The sequence below is a fragment of the Ruditapes philippinarum genome, unplaced genomic scaffold, assembly GCF_026571515.1.
Source record: "Ruditapes philippinarum isolate M1 unplaced genomic scaffold, ASM2657151v2 ctg253_1_1_1_1, whole genome shotgun sequence".
Lineage (NCBI taxonomy): Eukaryota > Metazoa > Mollusca > Bivalvia > Venerida > Veneridae > Ruditapes > Ruditapes philippinarum.
The window spans coordinates 74565-95698 of NW_026860756.1; the positions used below are offsets into that span (position 1 = coordinate 74565).

Sequence of the window (21134 nt, forward strand, 5' to 3'; positions counted from 1 at the left end):
TCAATAGGGGTCATCTACTAGTTATGACCAATCACTATGTGAAATATGAAGACTTTGTGATGAATACTTTTCAAGATAATCAGCGGAAACCATTTTGACATTTAAGGCCCCTGTGACCTTGACCTTTGACCTAGTGACCCCAAAATCAATAGGGGTCATCTACTAGTTATGACCAATCACTATGTGAAATATGAAGACTTTGTGATAAATACTTTTCAAGATAATCAGCGGAAACCATGTGGTCTACCGACGGACAGACAGACAGACCGACCAACATTAGCAAAACAATATACCCCCTCTTCTTCGAAGGGGGGCATAAAAATGCAGTTATTTCTACATATTCATGTACAACGCCTCCACGTGTGTCATTTTTTCATGATAATCAAAAAGAAGTTTGTAGACTACATGGTTTTCGTAATCCGATGGTGTACCATAAAATTGGTAGTATGTCAGCAAAGGATGAAATGCAAACCATTGGGATTATGTAAAACGCGGAGATAATATATACCATTGGGATAATATAGACCAGTAATAAAGTAATTCATACATCTCCGCGATTTTCATAATTATTAACTCCATGTTTGACAATAAATCTGTGATTTACATAACCCCAATGGTTTCTTGTGGAATTGGGATTATGTAAGCCAAGGAGAAAATGTAAACCATTGAGATTATGAATTATGTTAACCACAGATACTGTAAACCATTTGGATTCCGTAAACCACGGATATTGTAAACTATTGGGATTATGTAAACCATGAATTATGTAAACCATTTGAATTATGTCAACAGCACAGAGAGAAGATGTTTACCAGAGATATAGTTAGTCATTGGGTTTATACAAGTTATGAAGATATGTAAACGATGGATTATGTAAACCACATATATATATGGAGATAATGTAAATGGTCAAATGAATATAAATCAACCAAACAACCAACTATTAGGGTTACTAATACAAACATAAGGTGGTATAGCAAAACACAACAAAATTGAATAGTTTTTAATGTTTTATATTTTACTATATAGACTACATAATTTGTTTAATTTTCAAAGAAAAACAAATATCTATTTGGTGCTGATTAATTTTCATAAGCAATAAATGTAGAATGTGTAAAATAAAAAAAAAAGTTTAATCAGTATTACTTATTCACAAGCAATTTTGTCTAAATTGTGTGTACAGTTGCCAAGTTTTTCATGGAAAAAGATAATAAAAAAGTACACAATTATATAGGAAAAAGAATATACGTAATGAATCAGAATATTTTACCTTAAGCCGATTAATGTGTTTGTAAAATATCAATACACACCAGTGTTAGTTTCATTTTCATATAAATTTCATGAACAAACCAGTTTTGGAATAAAGTGTTAGTTTATAAAATGATTCTTAATTTTCTGTATGAAATAACAAAAACTATATATAAATGTGTCAGTAATTTCAACTTTCTGTCTATTTTAGTTCAATCTTATTGAGATCAGATTAGAACACATTTAGTATGTCAAGTATAAAGTTAGTGATGAAACTTGGAAATTAACTCCCCTATATTAGCAAGTTATCTCCCCTAATGTTTGAAAGTTACCTTCCCTGATGTTTGGAGATGTTATGAAATTGAGCCCAATTGATACTTGTGCATTTAATTCATCAGAGCTGCACTGGAAGCTTTACTCTACTTACTATATAAAACAGAAATTGAATACAACAATTGCCTAACTTGATAATCAAACAATAGCCTAACTTGAAATTCAATCTCTACCAAACAATACATTCAGAGAATCTGGATAAAACACTTAAAACTGAAAGACTTATCAAAATCAAGTCGGATTGGTTAATTTGGATGAGCAGTGCGTACAACGATTTTGATTGCCCTACTTTCAATAATGGATGAGAACTTGTTTTTATTTGCAATGACATAATATTTTCCTAAGTTTCAAAATGTTCAATGATTATAACATCAAACGTTACGTAGAAACTAAATCTGACTGGTTCTTAAATCTGTGTTCATAAAATTCACACCGATTCCTTTTTCAGCTTATATTTAATAATCAATGGATCAGCACTTTTTCAAACTAGTTTTTATATTCATACAATCAAAGCTGATAATAAAATTCAACATGCAAAGTTTTCAAATAGGGAACTTATTATGTTCATCAAAATAATTGAACAAACTATATCTCCAGACTGTTAAAAAAATGCACACTTTATGACATATTAAATGTTAAGAAAAATTTGTTGGGTTCTACATCATTACATGTAATAATATACATCCATTTCATTAACTGTTTGCTATCACAAACATTTACACATAAATTAAATGCAACTGGTTTTCATGTTCAAATTATTTCGAAAAAAAAGAAGACTGTTCTGTGGGATGTTTTACAACACAAAATAATTCAGAGTCATGAAAGTAGGGCAAAATTGCACAAGATGCATAGATATTAAAATAGCTATAACAAAACAAATTTTAGCACTTATCTGCTGAACAAATCATTCATCATAGGACAATAAACATCTGTATAACAATATAAATCACCTCTCTCAAAGCTGGAGGCAACAATGACATTTTAAAGTCTAGCCATCTCTTCTATGCAGTCTTACAATTTGGTTGCCGAGGTGTCAAAAAACAAAAAAGGTTTCGGATCACCCTGTCTACAAAACTTTTGATCATCAGTATGTAGACTTCTTGATTTTTGCAGAATAAGAACTTTACTTTCCAAAATCTTTTTATTTTTTTTTTTAAATATATAATAACATATGAAGAAAATTATATATGTAAAAAAAATTCCTATCTAGCTACCCTTTTTTTCTTATTGACCAAAGATCAGAAACAGATTTTTTTGCCGGAAAGAAGAAACAAACTTATTATATATTTTTTGTCTCGGTTGTGTTTTAAAATTGAAATCCCCGTAACTTTCAATGGCCAATTCTAGAATGACAGCCGGACATTACAGGCCGGACATTACAGGCCGGACATTACAGGCCGGACATTACAGGCCGGACATTACAGGCCGGACATTACAGGCCGGACATTACAAACATATGACATTAAATCAGCAGGATAATTGAACAGTAGTTTTAACAATGATTACATATATTAAAGGTAAGATGAAAGACATTTTTTGTAAAAAGATTTTTTTTTCTACAAGGTATAGACAACTTCATCCATTAATTTTATTAATTACACACATCATTATTAACATCTCTTTCTTTCAAAGAGAAAAAAACTTCTATTAATAGATTAATTAATCTTATTCATGGCGTTAGGGAACACATGTTGTGTCCCCCTTTTTCTAGACAAAAATGTCATAATGATTAAGACACAGCAAGAGCTATAAAAGATACAAAATAAAAAGCACTTTCAAATTTATCTAAACAAAATGCATTAATTATTATTAAGGCTCTTCTTTAATGAAGACAGTATATAACAGCTATATGATACATATTGCATTTATAGAAGTAGGTCAAACTTAAGTCAACCTCTTTTTTGTTACCATAATTAAAAATTAAAAATAAATTTGCAGAGAAAAAAATGCTCTATTGTTAATAGTGCTCTTTAACAAACAAAAAAAGATGTTAGCCAATATGAATAATTTGATTATTTGTTAAAACAGTCATTACAATAATTGGCAACTTTCAAAATGGTGCCTTCTTAAAAGGGATATATGATATTTTTTATACAGTGGAATACCAAAGGAATAAAAAAAAATCATTATTCTATAACAGTATTAACAAAATAAATCTGCAAAGTTGTAAAATTCAACATATTTCATTTCTTTTATTGCCAGACAAATGAAGATATTAGTAAATGAAGATGTTAACTAACTTCAAACCCAAACCATGATTTCACAGATTTATTTTACATTAAACTAAAATACTTAACAACATCACTCTGAATATTCAATCCATGGCAACCGTTTCATTCTACAAACATTGTAATATATTCTAATTGTCATTTATTTAACTCCTCCCCCTAATAATGAACAGCCCCTCCCACTAACATTGAACTGACCATTGTTTGATACAGGAATCACTGCTGGAGGAGATAAATTCACGATCAGATGTCCAGGATATATTCTGTACCTGAGCTTTCTTGTGTGCAACTGAAAATACAAAAAAAAATTCAAATAAAACTGAAGATTATCACATACTGTATTCCTAGAAATGTTCGCGGATACAATATTTCGCGTTTTTCACAACGTCGGCATTTTTGGCGGAGACAAACTTTCGCGGATATGTAGTAACCGCGAATTCCGCGAATGTTAAGTCGCTACGGCCTAAATTACAGCTTTTGCATGACCTTGCCTGTTGGGTGCTTTTAATTATATTTTTTGACAAGTCGCGCCTAAAGCGCAACGTTACTCGATACATTTTCATCTATTGACTAGTCGAACAAGGACGGTTGTTCCGTGAACACTTTCATATTTCCTTACCTTTTTTCATTATGTTATTAAGTAAGATTTAGTCAGACCCGTTAGCTTTTATTCTCATTTGAATCCTAACTGACTTTATCTTCAAAATGTCGAAACGTATTTTTTTACACATTATCGGACTGTACATCGCTTTCATTTTAACAACATAACAGCTGTTTATCAATGTAGCACTTTATCGCTATTGTACTTTTAACAAAGGGTTTACACCTACTCCAGTTCCAAACAAGCCTCCCACTAACATTGAACTGACCATTGTTTGATACAGGAATCACTGCTGGAGGAGATAAATTCACGATCAGATGTCCAGGATATATTCTGTACCTGAGCTTTCTTGTGTTGCAACTGAAAATACAAAAAAAATTCAAATCAAACTGAAGATTATCACATAAATTGCTCAAACACAAACACACAAAGAACCAAGGTGTACAAGATTATGATAAATGTTTTACAATGTTTTATTGTTTTCATTAGTTGTTTGTTTTATTTTGTTGGATTTTGAGTTACACCAGCACTGTAAAGGTCATATGGCAAATTTCCAGCTTTACTGGTAAAGGAATACCTCAGGTGCACAAATAGGCACCTGATTATAATACCCATCTTTTGTATGCGGGATTGTACTATATAGAACTGATCATTTATAGTAAATATATCGTGTGGACTGCCAGATGACTCAGTCTGTAGAGATATGCCATGGTATTTTGGTCTGTCAGGGGACAGGGGTTCAAGTCCCATTCAGGTCACATAAGTTTCTCAACCTGTGACACACCACACTACTACTAATTGTTTTTATTTGCAATGACATAATACTTTCTTAAGTTAGGATTATAACATCAATAGTTACATAGACAAATACACTAAAATCTTAACTTTGGTTTACATGTAATGATGTATATCAAAAGGCTGTCACATGTTACAAGTATGTAAAAGTGCATTTGCCATGAATTCTCAACTTTAATTAGACAGGTAGAACATTTTCCCATAATCATTTTCCCATAATTATTTTTAACAATCAGTTTTCATAATTATTAAAAGTACGCTATGACAGTTTAAAAGGGTGGCTCACAGCAAAAATTTACAAAATTAATGTACATTATGTATATAAGACTGACATAAACTTACATTTTTCAAAATGAGAGTTGCTTTTGTCATATTTAGGATCTAGGCACCAGACAGCTATACTACCATCTAAACTTCCAGTGGCGAAATGCTGCGAATCTGGACTCCAAGACACACAAAATATCTTACCATTCTGTTTTGTTGTTTTATACACCTTCTGTAAATTTCAAAAAAGAAAACTCTTGTAAAAATGAACAGGAATCATACAGTCAAGTTCATGTTAATGTCCAACCCAAAATAAAGACTGGATATAGAAAATACATCACAATTTCATATTTGAAATGATATTTGAAATGATTAATCAAGCTTTAAACCATGATACCAAAGCTAAAACTTACATCTTAGCACTGAAATTTAAAAGACTTGTAGCTTAGCTGACTGAGGACGACTTCAGGTCCACCTCTGTGCATTATGTCAGGCAATTGCGGGCACTTTAACTGAATCACAAACCTTTGAAAAGCTATCTAGTTGGCTTCCTCATATGACAAAGTCCAAGGACATGATTCAAACCCTGAGCAGAGGCACATAAATCTTGCTCAGCTATGTAAAAGGCACATTATGCCTCAGACATATTTTTGATTTTACTTCTCAAAAGCTTTTTTTAACTTTTATAGTATCCACAAAGTTAACATTGCCCAAGTACCTGAACCACCTTTTTATCTGTTGCTTTGTGGTAATAGATACAGTTATAGTGATTTAGTATTTTGTATGGAAGTCAAAATATTATTTTGTTTACATTCTGCTACTTTACTGACAAATAACTTCACACTGATCACTTCTTTCTTCCAGTAACTAGCATAAAATTATTATTTTAACATTATAAAATTCATGTTTGCCCTTTTTAAAGAAGTAAAAATTCATTAGGTTCCGAGGCATAATGTACCTTTAACCACTTATTCTATAGAAGCCCATCGCAGACCAGTTTATGGCAATACCATAAAAAAAACTTTTTATATGTACCTTTAATTCATCACCCTCCACTTTATACAAATAAACATATCTTCTACTACCAGTTGATGCTGCCAGGTAGTTACCATCTGGGGAATATCTGACCTGAGTTACATCATCAGTGTCAAAATCTATCTCTTTCCTTTGTTCCTTCAACCCTGTTCCATCAAATTCAAACACATGAATTCTCTGAAAGAATTTTAAAAAAAACATTAGTAAAAATTTGTACATTTTATAGTATACATGTATTTACAAACAGAAATGATGTATAAACATTCAAGTTACCTGTAATGTTCAAATAAGAAAAGACAAGAGGGGTACTTACAAAGTTAAGACAGAAATATAAATGTTGAAAAAAGATTGACATCAAAATTTGTATAAAATAGAGGCCTAATTAAGGCCCTTTTATGACTGATTTTTTGGAGGTGTGCTGCTGTTAGATAAATCACAGCATTATGTAGATGTAAGCATTTACCTTACTACCACCAAAGGCAACCCTATTACCTCCTGGATGGATATCTACACTGCTTGGATTAAAAATGACTTGTTGCTGAAACACCATAGCACCATCTTGAACAACTACAATCTGGAATACAGAAAAAAATCTCTTAAAATCAAATTATGCTCTCCTACATACATAAAAATCTTGACATGAAAGAACATTAAATATTGTCAAAACTGGTTTATCAAAATAAAATACACATAGTAAAAATTAGACCTGGTCTTTGAAATTGATAAGTGAGTGCAATAGCTCTCCCAGTTATTTGAATGGTCAAGCTAAAGATACAATCCAAGTATACTTTATATCAAGAGGGGAATCAAACCATTCTCATCCTTAATATGAATGAATCTGGCATTAAAAGACTATGGCGAAACATTTAGGTAAATTTCCCAGCAACATTACCACTGCACATGTACATGTACAATTAAATTGTATTTACAACAATGCTCAATATTGCAACCATTGCCATATCAAATGGGCAGAAAATCTAGCTAAATTTTCAAATGAAAAGATACTTACACTATCTAAACAAGCTACAATAGCTGTTGCATCAGATGTGGCAGCTACAGCCTGTGGTTGGGAAGGCATTTTAATGGAATTTGAACTGAAATGAAGAAAAATATAAGCATTTAAAAATACATTCTTGTGCACTGCACTTCTTCTTAATAAGACCTATCATCCTATAAAGTTTCAAGTCCATGGCTTTTATACATTAGGAGAAATGGCCCGGAAAAAATAAAGTATGAAAATTAACAAAGGGCAATAACTCAAAAATTAGGAAGTGCAGAGTACCGGTTCTTGTGCACTGCACTTCTTCTTAATGAGATCTATCATCCTATGAAGTTTCAAGTCCATAGCTTTTTTAGTTGAAGAGAAATGGCCCGGACAAAATTAAAGTATGAAAATTAACAAAGGGCAATAACTAAAAAAATAAGAACTGCAGAGTACCGGTCCTTGTGCACTGCACTTCGGGTTATTGAAAGAAGCATGCATACCAAGTTTGAAGTCAATCAGACTTATAGTGACTGAGTTATGCTCCGGACAAGCTTTAGGGGATGCCGACGCCGACAACGACGCTGCCGCTGACGCCGCCGACAAAAGTAACCCCTATATGTCACCTTTTCAAGGCAACACAAAAACTGACCAATAAAGGCAATATTGTCTAGCCTCCGAATTACTCGCTGCAATATATCAGATTAAACTTGATTATTCAAATCAATTTGAGTATCAATGGAAAGTTCCAAATTCAAAGCAGGACATCTATTATATAAATTTAGCAAGGTCAAGGTTTATATTATTTTAAAATGGAAAATAAGTTTAAATAAAACACACAGCACAGAGAAATGAATGATAAAGAATGACTTTGAGGTATATTCGTATATTCCGAATTTACAAAATGCCTTTTTGTATTTTTAATTCAGTCAATGCCGCTTCTTTGTAGGTTTTATAAAAATATATTTATTTCAATACACAATTTTTACACAATTGGCATCAAATATATATGCAACATAAACTCACTCATAATGATTGCTTGATATGCTTGTAATCCTCAAAGTATCGTCCATACTGATGGAAACCAATGAATTCCCGACAATAACCATATCAGATACTTTGTTAGTGTGACCTTTGCCTTGTATAATATCACAGTCGCCAGTTTTAACATCCCAATAATGTATGACAAGTTAAGAAAAATAGAAACATAGTCCAAAAATCTAATATACTGTACACACCAGTTATGATTGATAAAATTCTAACTATTTATCATGAGAATATTAAAAACCTGACAGCACAGTGCTCAGCTGTTTTTACAGCTATTACCATGTTATTCAATGATATACAGATTTTATTTTATATCACATGCTATAAACAAGAGGGCCATGATGGCCCTGAAGTCGCTCACCTGTATATAAGCCCCCGGAGCCGGGCCAGTTTAAACCCCAGGGCTTTTATTTGAACAAACTTGGTAGACACCCATTAGAAGATGTTTCATGCTAAACATCTAAGGTCTAGCTGATCAAGTTTTTTCTTTACACATATAGTAAAAAACAATGACACACCTGGGGCAGGGCCAGTTTTAACCCTTGGGCTTTATTTGAACAATCTTTGTAGACACTTACTAGAAAATGTTTCAGGCTTAATATTTAAACTCTAGCTATTCGGGTTTTTTCAAAGAAGATTTTTAAGTTTTTGTTATACACATATAAGGAAAATGAATGACCCCCGGGGCGGGGCCAATTTTGACCCCAGGGCTTTTATTTGAACAAACTTTGTAGACACTCACTAGAAGATGTTTCATGCTTAGTATCTAAACTTTAGCTATTTGGTTTTTTTCAAAGAAGATTTTTTAAGTTTTTGCTATACACATATAAGGAAAATCAATGACCCCAGGGAATTTATTTGAACAAACTTGGTAGACATCCATTAGAATATATTTCATGCTAAATATCTTAGCTCTAGCTCTTTGGGTTCTTTAAAAGAAGATTTTTTAAGTTTTTACTATATGCATATAGGGAAAATCAATGACCCCCTGAGGCGGGGCCAATTTTGACCCCCAGGGCTTTTATTTGAACAAACTTGGTACACACCCATTAGAAGATGTTTCATGCTAAATATCTTAGCTCTAGCTCTTTGGGTTCTTTAAAAGAAGATTTTTTAAGTTTTTACTATATGCATATAGGGAAAATCAATGACCCCCTGGGGCAGGGCCAATTTTGACCCCAGGGCTTTTATTTGAACAAACTTAGTAGACACTCACTAGAAGATGTTTCATGCCAAATATCTAAGCTCTAGCTCTTTGGGTTTTATAGAAGAAGATATTTAAAGTTTTTTCTTTTGGTTGCCATGGCAACCAGAGTTCTGCATGGAATTAAATTCTTTGAACAATTTTTAAAGGTGACCACCAAAGAAACATTCCTGTGAAGTTTGGATGAAATTGGCTTAGTGGTTTATGAGGAGATGTCATTTAAAGTAAAAGTTTACGGACGACGGACAACGGACGGACGCCGGAAGAAAAGCGATCACAAAAGCTCACCCTGTCACTTTGTGACAGGTGAGCTAAAAAAGGACACCTAAAATTCAATAGAAATTGTCAGTACATGTAATTACACAATCTTGTTTATAAACATTTTTCTGTGAAACGAATATTTCCAACCAATTTACAACATTTTTGATCCAATTCCTGGAACTAACCAGTACTGGTGTCTTACAAGGAAATATGGTTATGACCAAAGTATGACTTAATTTTACAACTCCTGGGTGGACAGTCAGACACTTTAAACACTAGGACACAGTTCTCCCCTTTAACCTTTACAATAATTTCAGATAATAGCAATTTTTGTTTAGTTTATACAAATTTATTTTAGTTTGATTGTGTTGGAAGCTATAAGCTTATTGAAACACTCCCGAATCCGTTCCTGGAACCAACCAGTGCTAAGCAATAAATTGTTTTAACACCAATTTTCAGCAATTATTGACTACATATTTTAAAGGATATATATTTTTCCTTCCTGGTCACCAGTGTACACAGTAGACCTATCTGCAGTCAGTGCCATGGCAGTTATAGCTTTGTTATGACCCTTAAATATAAAACAATCAAATTAACCCACAGCCTGTTGCCAGTGCCGACAAAGCTCAGCTGGCACATCCCTGTCATCTGATTATTGTCCGCACAGTTCGCTTTTATATCTGCAGTCTTCCAATATAACAAATGATCAAAGAAATATAATTTTTATGTTTAAGTTCAAACATATTTATTTAAGTTCAATCCTGACAATTTATATTAATCACTTTTAAGACCACTTCATGGGACTAACTAGAACTGGTGTCATATAAAGAAAACATGATCAAAGTAGGGCTAGAACAAGATATCCAAGATTAGAGGCCAATACCTTTACCTCTAGACCACCAGTCCAACACTTAACCATTTGAAGGGGTCAGTGCAAGAAGGTACCTAACTCCAATTAAGGGTAAAATTGAGTTAGGACCTTTGTGATTTAAAGAACATTTTTTAGAATTAGAATAACCTCCCTTTGTTACTCACTTCTTTGTTTTTAAGGTGAAAATGGTTCTTGGCGGAACTTAACAAAGATCCTAACTCCAGAGGTGGAGTTGGTACTTTTGTTACATTAATTCTATCCATGTTTTCTTGTTTTGAGGCGAAAAAAATATATGAAAATGTGATTATATTTTGATTTTATGTCAATATGTGCATGAAAATTTACAACAATGTTTCATTCTATGTCTTGTCAAAATAATTTGCAGAAATGTTCATTTGTGTGAAAATTATTACAAATATTATTATGTGAATTTTGTGTTCATGGAGATAGTACCTTTGTTGCATATATACCATATTTATCCCTTTTTAAAATTTGCATGCAGACATTTAAGTCTTATAGATATTGTTTAGAGATTTTCTATACATTCATATCACCATAAAATTAATTAAGAGGAAAATTTAAGCATTTAGGATGCTTTGGGAAGTTATTGTTAATAAATTGTATAAATATTTTACTTTTTAGCGACAAAGGCATGTTCTGGTACCTTTTGTTTGATTTTTCGAGACCATATTCTGAGATATTGAAACTATACAGCTACAGGTGATGTATTTTATAATACTTGTAACTTTAGTCTAATGAAAATATGTTTGTTACAGTTCCTTTACGCAATGTTTTTGATAACTGTTTTTAAAGTTATCCGTGTTTGCAGTTTGCACATGGAATATATATTCTGAATTATTGAAAACAAAACTTTTATTTGTAAGTTAAGGTTGAATGTTAAAGTTTTGTTTCTTTCTATGAAGAATATATGTTTAGAACTTATAATGTTTTTGTTTCCTATAGTCAGTCAATTAATCAATTAATAAATCAATCAAATATTCATCAATTTATCAACTAAAGAATGTGTAACAAATACAAACTATACAATTGATGATTTGTTTGATACGCCTTAAGTTTTTTAAGCTTAATATTAATCTGCAAATACATTAGGGGTTATATGATAACCTTTTAGTTGATTGAAAAGTTTAAAGATATGTAACTTTTAAGCTAAAATACTTTATGCAAATGTTTTAAAAGTTACAAAGGTCCTAACTCCATAGGATTTAGAACCGTTTTTGCATAAGCACATTTGATAAATATAACTTTTCTTTAAATACAAGAGTGATCAGTGATCACATGACTGTGTCGCCTCATGATGGCCAATTTCATGTTGGGACAAGTTTTGTGACAGACAGACGGACAGTGCACAACTAGACTTGGTACTGATCATTCCAGTAAAGTTTGGATAAAATTGCCTGAGTAGTTTATGAGGAGTAGTCCGGACAAGCTTTTTTGTATCTGGCAACACACAGAAAAAAACACCTTTTTATCAAAGGGCCATAACTCGGCCAAAAATCATTCAACCGGAAAACCCGTGCAATATGCACAAGGACTTGAGTTACAAATCAATCCTGTGAAGTTTCATTGAAATTGCATAATGGTATAAGAGAAGTAGTCCGGAAAAACTTTAAAAATAAAAATTATTAAAGGGCCATAACTCTGACAAAAATCATTGAACCGGAAAATGCTGACAATATGCACAACTAGACTTGGTACTGATCATTCCTGTAAAGTTTGAATGAAATTGCACCAGTAGTTTATGAGGAGTAGTCCGGACAAGTTTTGTGACGGACGGACAGACGGACAGACAGAAGACGGAGAAGTGATCCCTATGTCGCCACTACTCCGTAGAGGCGACACAAAAATGGTTAAAAATTGTGTAAAACATAAAACTTTGGTTTCAAATGTTTTTTTATTAATAACAATACTTATTAGTGAATTAATTTTAAAATATTTCAATTAAAACTGAAATTTCATAAAATGTCATTTTTCTCAAAATGATGTTAAATAACCTTAGGTACCATCTTGCACTGACCCCTTCATTTATCAATGCTTAAATATCAACTGACAATAATAATATCTTTCTTCTCATTAGTAAATGATAAGGTATTAAACTAGAACATGTTTTATTGTTGAGTTTCAAGTCACACTGACAGTGTTTAAACTTTCTTGGTTTAGGAAGACCTCAGTTGTACCTTTGAGCATCATTTCAGGCACGAGCCTTCACCTGAGTAGAACCCCCAATGTTCTGTAAGCTGGCTGGATAGCTTCCTCACATGAAAGAATCTAAAGGCCTTGGCAGGATTTGATTCAACAGCAGTGAGGGGCAACTGTTTTGAAGTAAATGACCTTCACCACACACACACACAGACACCTCTCATGCCGGGACAAGAAAAGTACCTTCTCAAAATAGTTTTATAAAAATAAAGTGTATACCTTTTGTATTTTCTTAGGTTTTGATGGGTTGTTTCTGTCTAAGTAGTTGATATATCCACTTAAAGATACTGTAATAATATGTTCCCCTTGCCACAAACATCCAAGCTGCATATCCTCTATATCATTTCCCATTGGAAATTCTCTAAATTATAGCAAATCAACACATTCATAAATAAGAATGTTTTTTATAAAACACATAATTTATTTATACTCATTTTAATATTGGTATATTTGTAGAGGGAAAGTAAAAACTGGGAAGATATGTTTCTTAAACAATTAAAGAAGACCTGTAGCAAACCTTTGGTGGGTGTTCAAAGTTTGACTCCTGGTGGGGTTTGAAACAATAGTGACGAGAGGTTAATTGATAATTCCTAGTAAAATAGAAATTTGGAACACCCTCTTGAGGTATAAATTTTGCTCAAACCACTTGATATCTCAAATATTTGTGGAAATGAGTGTTACACCAAGTGCTCTTTTTTATACTGAGAGCATTGAAGTTTTAAAATCACATCATGGAATGCCAAAATGTAACATAGATTTGGTTGAAGATACTATGTACATTTGTATAATGAAATCCAACCTTTACCACTGATTCAAACACTATTTGCAGAGAAATGGCCTGTTACTTGAACAACAATGGTTGATTACTGGTATAGAATTAGGCAACTATGTGCTTAACACTTACCCCTCCTGGAACCAAAAGTGAAAGAGTAGAGCCAGGCCAGCCTGAGCATCTGTGCAGCTTGACAAGGCTTTATACGAAAATATTCAAATCCCTTAAACTTCTAAATTCAGAGTAGGGCAAATCCATATAAATTTAGCAGATTATGGGTTTACTGCTTGCCAGTAGAACTAAAGCTAAGACATAACAAAATGGAAGATTAAGTTTACAAAGTGTGTCTTTAGTTTGACCAGGGCTTTTCTTCTATAGCAGGGGCCGTGTAAGGGCAGCTTCCCCCAAAAATTGAATTTACAACAAAGTTTTTTCTTCCCCTTTTGCAAATATACCGTATTATTATCCTCAAAAATTAAAGGCAGGGCTGCTTCCCCATCCTATGAAACAAGAACCAGTTGATGCTCCCGAGTAGGTTTTGGACACAGAAAAGTGAACAAAGAGCAATAACTCCAAAATTAGGCAAGGCAGAGTTATGGTTCTTTGCATTGCACTGAACTATTCAATCAGATCTATCTACCTACAAAGTTCCATGTTGATATCTCTTGTAGTTTTAGAGTTATGTCCCAGAAAAAGTTCAAAGCGTAAAAATAAACAAAGGGCAATAATTAAACTAGAAATGTGTCATCATGCCACGGATGCCCCCGCATGCAGCCAAAATTTCAGATGGTGCATTAATTATTTTTTTCATTTTAAGTTCAAAGCCCTTAAAACTTTTCAATGTTAACACAAACCATTTTCATACAATGTTCAAGGCACTGAAATTATTCAGTCTTAACGTTTTAAAAATAGCATATTGCATATTTGTAGCCAAAATAATGGCTAAAGTATGAGTGCTGAAACTGAAAGTTCAAAATTTTTCCAACATTCAGGAAAGATAAGTTTGTCTAAAATCATTGAACCACGACCAAATTCAAACATAAAGTGCTTATTCCTAAGATGTATCTATATTGTTTTCAAAGTGAAAGGGACATAACTCTGCCAAAAAATCATCAAACCATGACCAAATTCCAACTTGACCTGCCCATTCCTTTGACATATCCATATGTCAAATTTAAGTTGAATATGTAACACTGTTGGGTAGATAATGAACAGAAACTATAAATTTAATATTATTTTCAAAGTGAAAGGGGCATAACTCTGCCAAAAATCATTGAACCATGACCAAATTCGAACTTGGCCTGGGCATTCCAAAAACATATCCATATGTCAAATTTGAGTTGAATGTGTTGTACCATTGGGGAGATAATAAACAGAAACTGAAAATTTCATATTACTTTTAAAGTGAAAGGGGCATAACTCTGCCAAAAATCATTGAACCATGACCAAATTTGAACTTGACCTGCGCATTCCTTTGACGCATCCATATGTCAAGTTTGAGTTGAATGTGTTGTACCATTGGGGAGATAATGAACGGAAACTGAAAATTTCATATTGTTTTCAAAGTAAAAGGGGCATAACTCTGCCAAAAATCATCGAACCATGACCAAATTCAAACTTGACCTGTATTTTCTCATGACATATCCATATGTCAAGTTTGAGTTGAATGTGTTGTACCGTTGGGGAGATAATGAACGGAAACTGAAAATTTCATATTATTTTCAAAGTAAAAGGGGCATAACTCTGCCAAAAATCATCGAACCATGACCAAATTCGAACTTGACCTGTATTTTCTCATGACATATCCATATGTCAAGTTTGAGTTGAATGTGTTGTACTGTTGGGGAGATAATGAACGGAAACTGAAATTTCATATTATTTTCAAAGTAAAAGGGGCATAACTCTGCCAAAAATCATCGAACCATGACCAAATTCGAACTTGACCTGTATTTTCTCATGACATATCCATATGTCAAGTTTGAGTTGAATGTGTTGTACCGTTGGGGAGATAATGAACGGAAACTGAAATTTCATATTATTTTCAAAGTAAAAGGGGCATAACTCTGCCAAAAATCATCGAACCATGACCAAATTCGAACTTGACCTGTATTTTCTCATGACATATCCATATGTCAAATTTGAGTTGAATGTGTGCAACCGTTCTTAAGATAATGAACGGAAACTGATGATGACGGAATGACAGAATGACGGAAGGACGGAATGACGGAACAGGGTAACATGGCGGGGGCATAAAAATAGGCAAGGTAGAATTATGGTTCTTGTGCACTGCACATCTACTCAATGAGATATATCTACCTACAAAGTTTCATGCTGATATCTCTTTTTGTTTCAAAGTTATGTCCCGGACAAGAATAGCGGAGGGATGGAAGGACGGACAGACAAACAAAGCGGCCACTATATGCTCAACCTGTGGGGAGAAAAAGCCCTGTTAACTTACACAACAAGTTCCCTGGAAGCAACATTCCAAATCCTGGCAGTCTTATCTCCAGAAACTGTCAACACCTCACTGCCGTCATCATTGAAATCAACCTGAAATAAAAACATAACTGCCAATTTATCACAAAACAGGCATGTTACATATGGTCAGTCTCATAATATTGAATACCTACTGTTGACTAAATGATTAATGCAGATAGTACTCAGATTTTTTTTTCATTTTCTTATCTGACCTTGAACCTCGGCATTTGACCTGAGCCAGGGAAATTTGAATATTCAGCACCACACTCTGCCTTACGATGTTGAACATTTTGTGCCACGATATACAACAATCCCTATATGAAAGTAGAAATTTCACATTAAGACAAAGTGTTTTCCTTTGAGTTCTAAGTGTGACCTTGACCTTTTACCAAGGGATTTTGTGTTTTCATATGTACAACACATCTAATGATGGTGAACATTTGTGTCAGGAACATTGAAATACTAAGATCCCTACTATTATATAGAAGATATACTCCATACAAAATCTTTACATTTATCACCTTTTGTGACCCTACTGACCTTAACCTTGCATATATTGACTTGACTACAAAATTTAGTATACCCTTCTTTTTTCAGTTGACTTTTGACCCCATGTGTGACTTCAGCACATCTGCAGATGTTTCAAAATTGTACCAGTTCATGTTAAATGTTGAATTCTGCTTAAGACGATGCGAGGGGGCGTGGACGGTACTTTGCACTTGACAGTACTGTCCATGAACATGCTCAATCAAACTGAGCCTGCAACATTTTCAATTTGCCATGTTGGGCTTTTTTGGGGGGTTCTAATTTTCTCTATTTCATGCACCTGATCAAAAGGACCCAAATTTTGTGCTTGACACACCACCATACAATGGTGAAAAATTGTGGGAAGTTACATTGTAGAAGTTTTCTTCCAGACAAATATTATACTCTGACCTCTAAGTGAACCTTTACCTTTGACCTAAAGACCTGGTCAATTCCCATAAAATTATGCCTCACAGTGGTAAACCAAAAAAAAAAAGGTCTTTTTTTCCTGTACTTATAAAATTAATTTAGACTTGATCAAAATGAGGAAAACTTCCAGGCACTGCAAATAACATGACATTCACTGGTCACGTTTTTTTTTTTTAATTTAGTACTCAAACGGAGTTTCTAATTTGTTTCAGGTTTATTACTTTCACCTTCTACAAGTAGCAGCGACGCTTACCTTTCTGAAAACAAAATTAAAGCAGCCTTTGCCCTTAGTATAAAGCTATGCCAGCTTGCAAATCCATACAGTCTGACTAGGCTACAATTATTGCTAGCTCAACTTTTCTATTCTACATTAAAATCCCTTAATTTTCAAACAGACTGTTCCAAATACAAAGCAGGGCAAATCCATTGCACAAATTCTGCAGGTTTAATGTTAAAAGGCTAACAAAGCTTCCCTTCCATTTCATCAACAAGTAAACATTTATTACTTACTGAATAAATTCCACCATTATGTGATGTTTCTCCACCAAGAACACCTAGAAACTCAGCTGTCTTCCCATCATAAACACATGCCTTTGAAATAAAGTAGTGAATACAGTTTTATTGTCTATGGACATGACACAAAACATTTTGTACATGAAATAATACAGCTCACCAGTTTCAGAAAATTCTGTTTGCACATGGCTTATTTTTCTTCTACAAAATATGCACTTGATAAACCTTGGACTACATGTTTGTTTATAATTAAGCCGCGTCACGACAAAACCAACATAATGTGTTTGCGACCAGCATGGATCCAGACCAGCCTGCGCATCCGCACAGTCTGATCAGGATCCATGCTGTTCGCTTACAAACTCTATTACAAATAGAGAAACTGATAGCGAACAGCATGGATCCTGATCAGACTGCGCGGATGCGCAGGCTGGTCTGAATCCATGCTGGTCGCAAAGCCATTATGTTGGTTTTGTCATGACACAGCTCATATATTCTCAAAGTTTCAAAGTGACATTAAATAACCAAAAGTCTAAACTTCATTAACTCTATAAGATTCAAACTTGGGACCTTAAAGCGGCAAATCCAGTTATAAAACTTCAGCTGTTAATAAGAAGTGAATACAATAACTTACCTTCTTATCAGCACTAACAGATATGAACACATCGCCTTTAGGATGATAGCGTACACATTGCACAAAGTTTGAATGTTCCTGAAAATAGTCATTAGTTATAACAAGAGGGCCATGATGGCCTTGAGTCGCTTACCAGAAACAAGTGCTTTCCAGTGTTGGAAATTATCCATTGTCAATATTTCTAATATTAAATTTGAGCATAGTCTTTAAGAATATGTTTAAACAATAATTTGAAAAAATGCCATGACCTGGGGCTTTTAAGCTTTAGCTTAAATGGGGCCAATCAAATTAATATGAGCAAACTTGATAAAAGACTACCAAAGAATGCTACAAAGTTTGCTGACCATCTACCAATTATTTCAGTAGGAAATGATGTTCAAGGTTTTTTTCTATTTTTAGCTTTAGTGGCCCCTAAAAGGGGCTAATCAAATTAATATGAGCAAACTTGACAAAAGAGTATCTAAGAATGCTACAGACAAAGTTTTGTGATCATCCATAAATTAGTTCTGTAGTAGAAGATGTTTAAAGGTTTTTCTATTTTTAGCTCTGCTAACCCCTAAAAGGGGCCAATTGAAATGACATGCACAAATTCAAGTGTGACTGTCACAAGGATGTTTCAGACCAAATTTGAAGTAAATCTGCCCAGCAGTTTCAGAGAAGAAGACGATTGTTGACGCATGATGACAGACAACGGACACCGGAGCATCCACCTTTGATACTAACAGCTCACCATGAACCTTCGGTTCTGGTGAGCTAAAAACATGTAAAAACATTTGCTATTGTTTGGCAATATTTACCCAAGACATTTGAATATTCAATGACCTTTTGTCAGAATTTGTCAGATTCAAAATTAAACCATACAGATTTTTATGTATGGTATAACCGTATAACTTAATATTACAGCATTACATTTGACTTACTAGCCTCGGTAACCAGGTGTTAGACTTTCAGTTATTTTCAAATGTAGATGTATGTATGAATCAATAATTTTTTTCTTGTATGACTTTTTATCATATTTTGCAGAACTTGACACTGATACATGTGAATCACTCATTGCACAAAACTAATGACAAAACTCCCGAAAATTATTGAGTCTCAGGTCAATATTGACAAACAATACATTTTACATGATAGAATTAGAACTGATTCTAGAATAAATACCTATAGTTTCTTAATAATTACATACATACTAAAATTTATCTTTACAAATATTACCAGATTAAGACGTCACAATGCCACAAAGATACATCACTTTACATTTAATCAGTACAAATCTTAGAGAAGAGGACAGGGGTTTCCTCCAACTTGCAGTGCCACTCCCAAGTGTGATCGAATGTGGGTTTGTTAGGGTTTACAAGTAACTGATGCATATAAACTAGTAAGAAAAAAACCTACCCTCTTCGATTCCACATATTTAAATGGTACCCCATTATAAAACTGGGTGGTAAAATCTTCACTGGCTGTAACAGCTTTGAAAGGACGTTCTTGTCTGATTGCCACAGAATTTACAGATTTATTATGACCACTCATATCCCCACAGGAACTCCCAGAATCCCACAGGATGCATTTTGCATAGCTGAAAAAGTAAAATAAATATTATGTGCATACTTGACAGTTAAAACTGCATATCTCCAGGAGTTCACAAAGTTTTTAAAAAATCAAACTTGACCTTTACCAAACTAAAAATCTTAAATAAACTAGTCCATCTTTCAATCTGGACAAACTCATTCATCGTATTTAGGGAAAATTTAAAATAGGTATTTATTAAATAGAAAACAGTGCAGACTATGATCACACATCATGTACATGTCTGTTGATCTTGGTCACATACATGTACTAACATAGGTAGATTTGATTGCTAAGAGTTACTGAAAAAAAGTTAAATGTTAAAGAAATATACATATTACTAGTAAGTGAGTTACATGACATAAGCTATACCACAATGCACATTTTTCATTTTTTTATGGAAAATAAGTTAACCTTAAATATTTTATCGCCATATTTCTACATTTGTATCCAGCCCAATATGATTTCTATCCAGCAACCTACTGAGTATAGCATAATACAATATAGAGAACTGTTTCTGACCTTATACCTTGGGCTAGACTAAAACACTTAACTTGTATATAAAACAACATGAACATGAAATTCAAAATTAATTTGAATCTTTGGAACTACTCATTTACAGTTGTGAATTATTTTCTTGTACAAGAAACAAAATAACAAAATAATCTTTTTCTTAGGTATCTTGTTACAGTTTCCAAAAATAACTCATTTGCCATAAACATAAACTATCTTATGCTGATTTTTTTATGTTGGAAACTGGTATAATTATAGTGATTTAGTATTTTGTATAGAAGTCAAAATGCTATTTTGTTTACATTTTGCTACCTTTACAACACTATGGAACAGAATTAATGCATTTATTCTATCTTGCTTGATGACATTGGAACTTGCATTATGCTTAATTCCATCTTGCTTGATGACATTGGAACTTGCATTATGCTTAATTCTATCTTGCTACATGACATTAAAATTTGCATTATGCTTGATTACATCTTGCTTTATGATATTTAAACTTTGCATTATGCTGGATTCCATTTTTCATTATTTCATTCAAACATTTCGTAGTGACCAATTCTTTCATTGAGTGATAACTATTAAACTGGAACAAGTTATTTGGAATACTAAAATGTTAAC

General features: G+C 33.2%; 1 protein-coding gene across 1 annotated transcript in view; it reads right to left on the minus strand.

The window, feature by feature from the left end:
• Window positions 1–997: 997 nt before the first annotated feature.
• Window positions 998–21134, minus strand: part of LOC132713289 (WD repeat-containing protein 1-A-like) — a 28215-nt gene continuing 8078 nt past the window's right edge. Inside the window, exons 5-16 of the mRNA XM_060695807.1 lie at window positions 19830–20010; window positions 18435–18512; window positions 17801–17881; window positions 16317–16408; window positions 13306–13447; window positions 10486–10569; window positions 8513–8664; window positions 7514–7598; window positions 6968–7078; window positions 6505–6681; window positions 5548–5701; window positions 998–4098 (exon numbers count right to left, since the gene is read on the minus strand). Of these exons, the coding sequence (XP_060551790.1) occupies window positions 3992–4098; window positions 5548–5701; window positions 6505–6681; window positions 6968–7078; window positions 7514–7598; window positions 8513–8664; window positions 10486–10569; window positions 13306–13447; window positions 16317–16408; window positions 17801–17881; window positions 18435–18512; window positions 19830–20010 (1444 nt within the window). The 3' untranslated portion in view covers window positions 998–3991. The remainder of the gene's footprint in view (window positions 4099–5547; window positions 5702–6504; window positions 6682–6967; window positions 7079–7513; window positions 7599–8512; window positions 8665–10485; window positions 10570–13305; window positions 13448–16316; window positions 16409–17800; window positions 17882–18434; window positions 18513–19829; window positions 20011–21134) is intronic.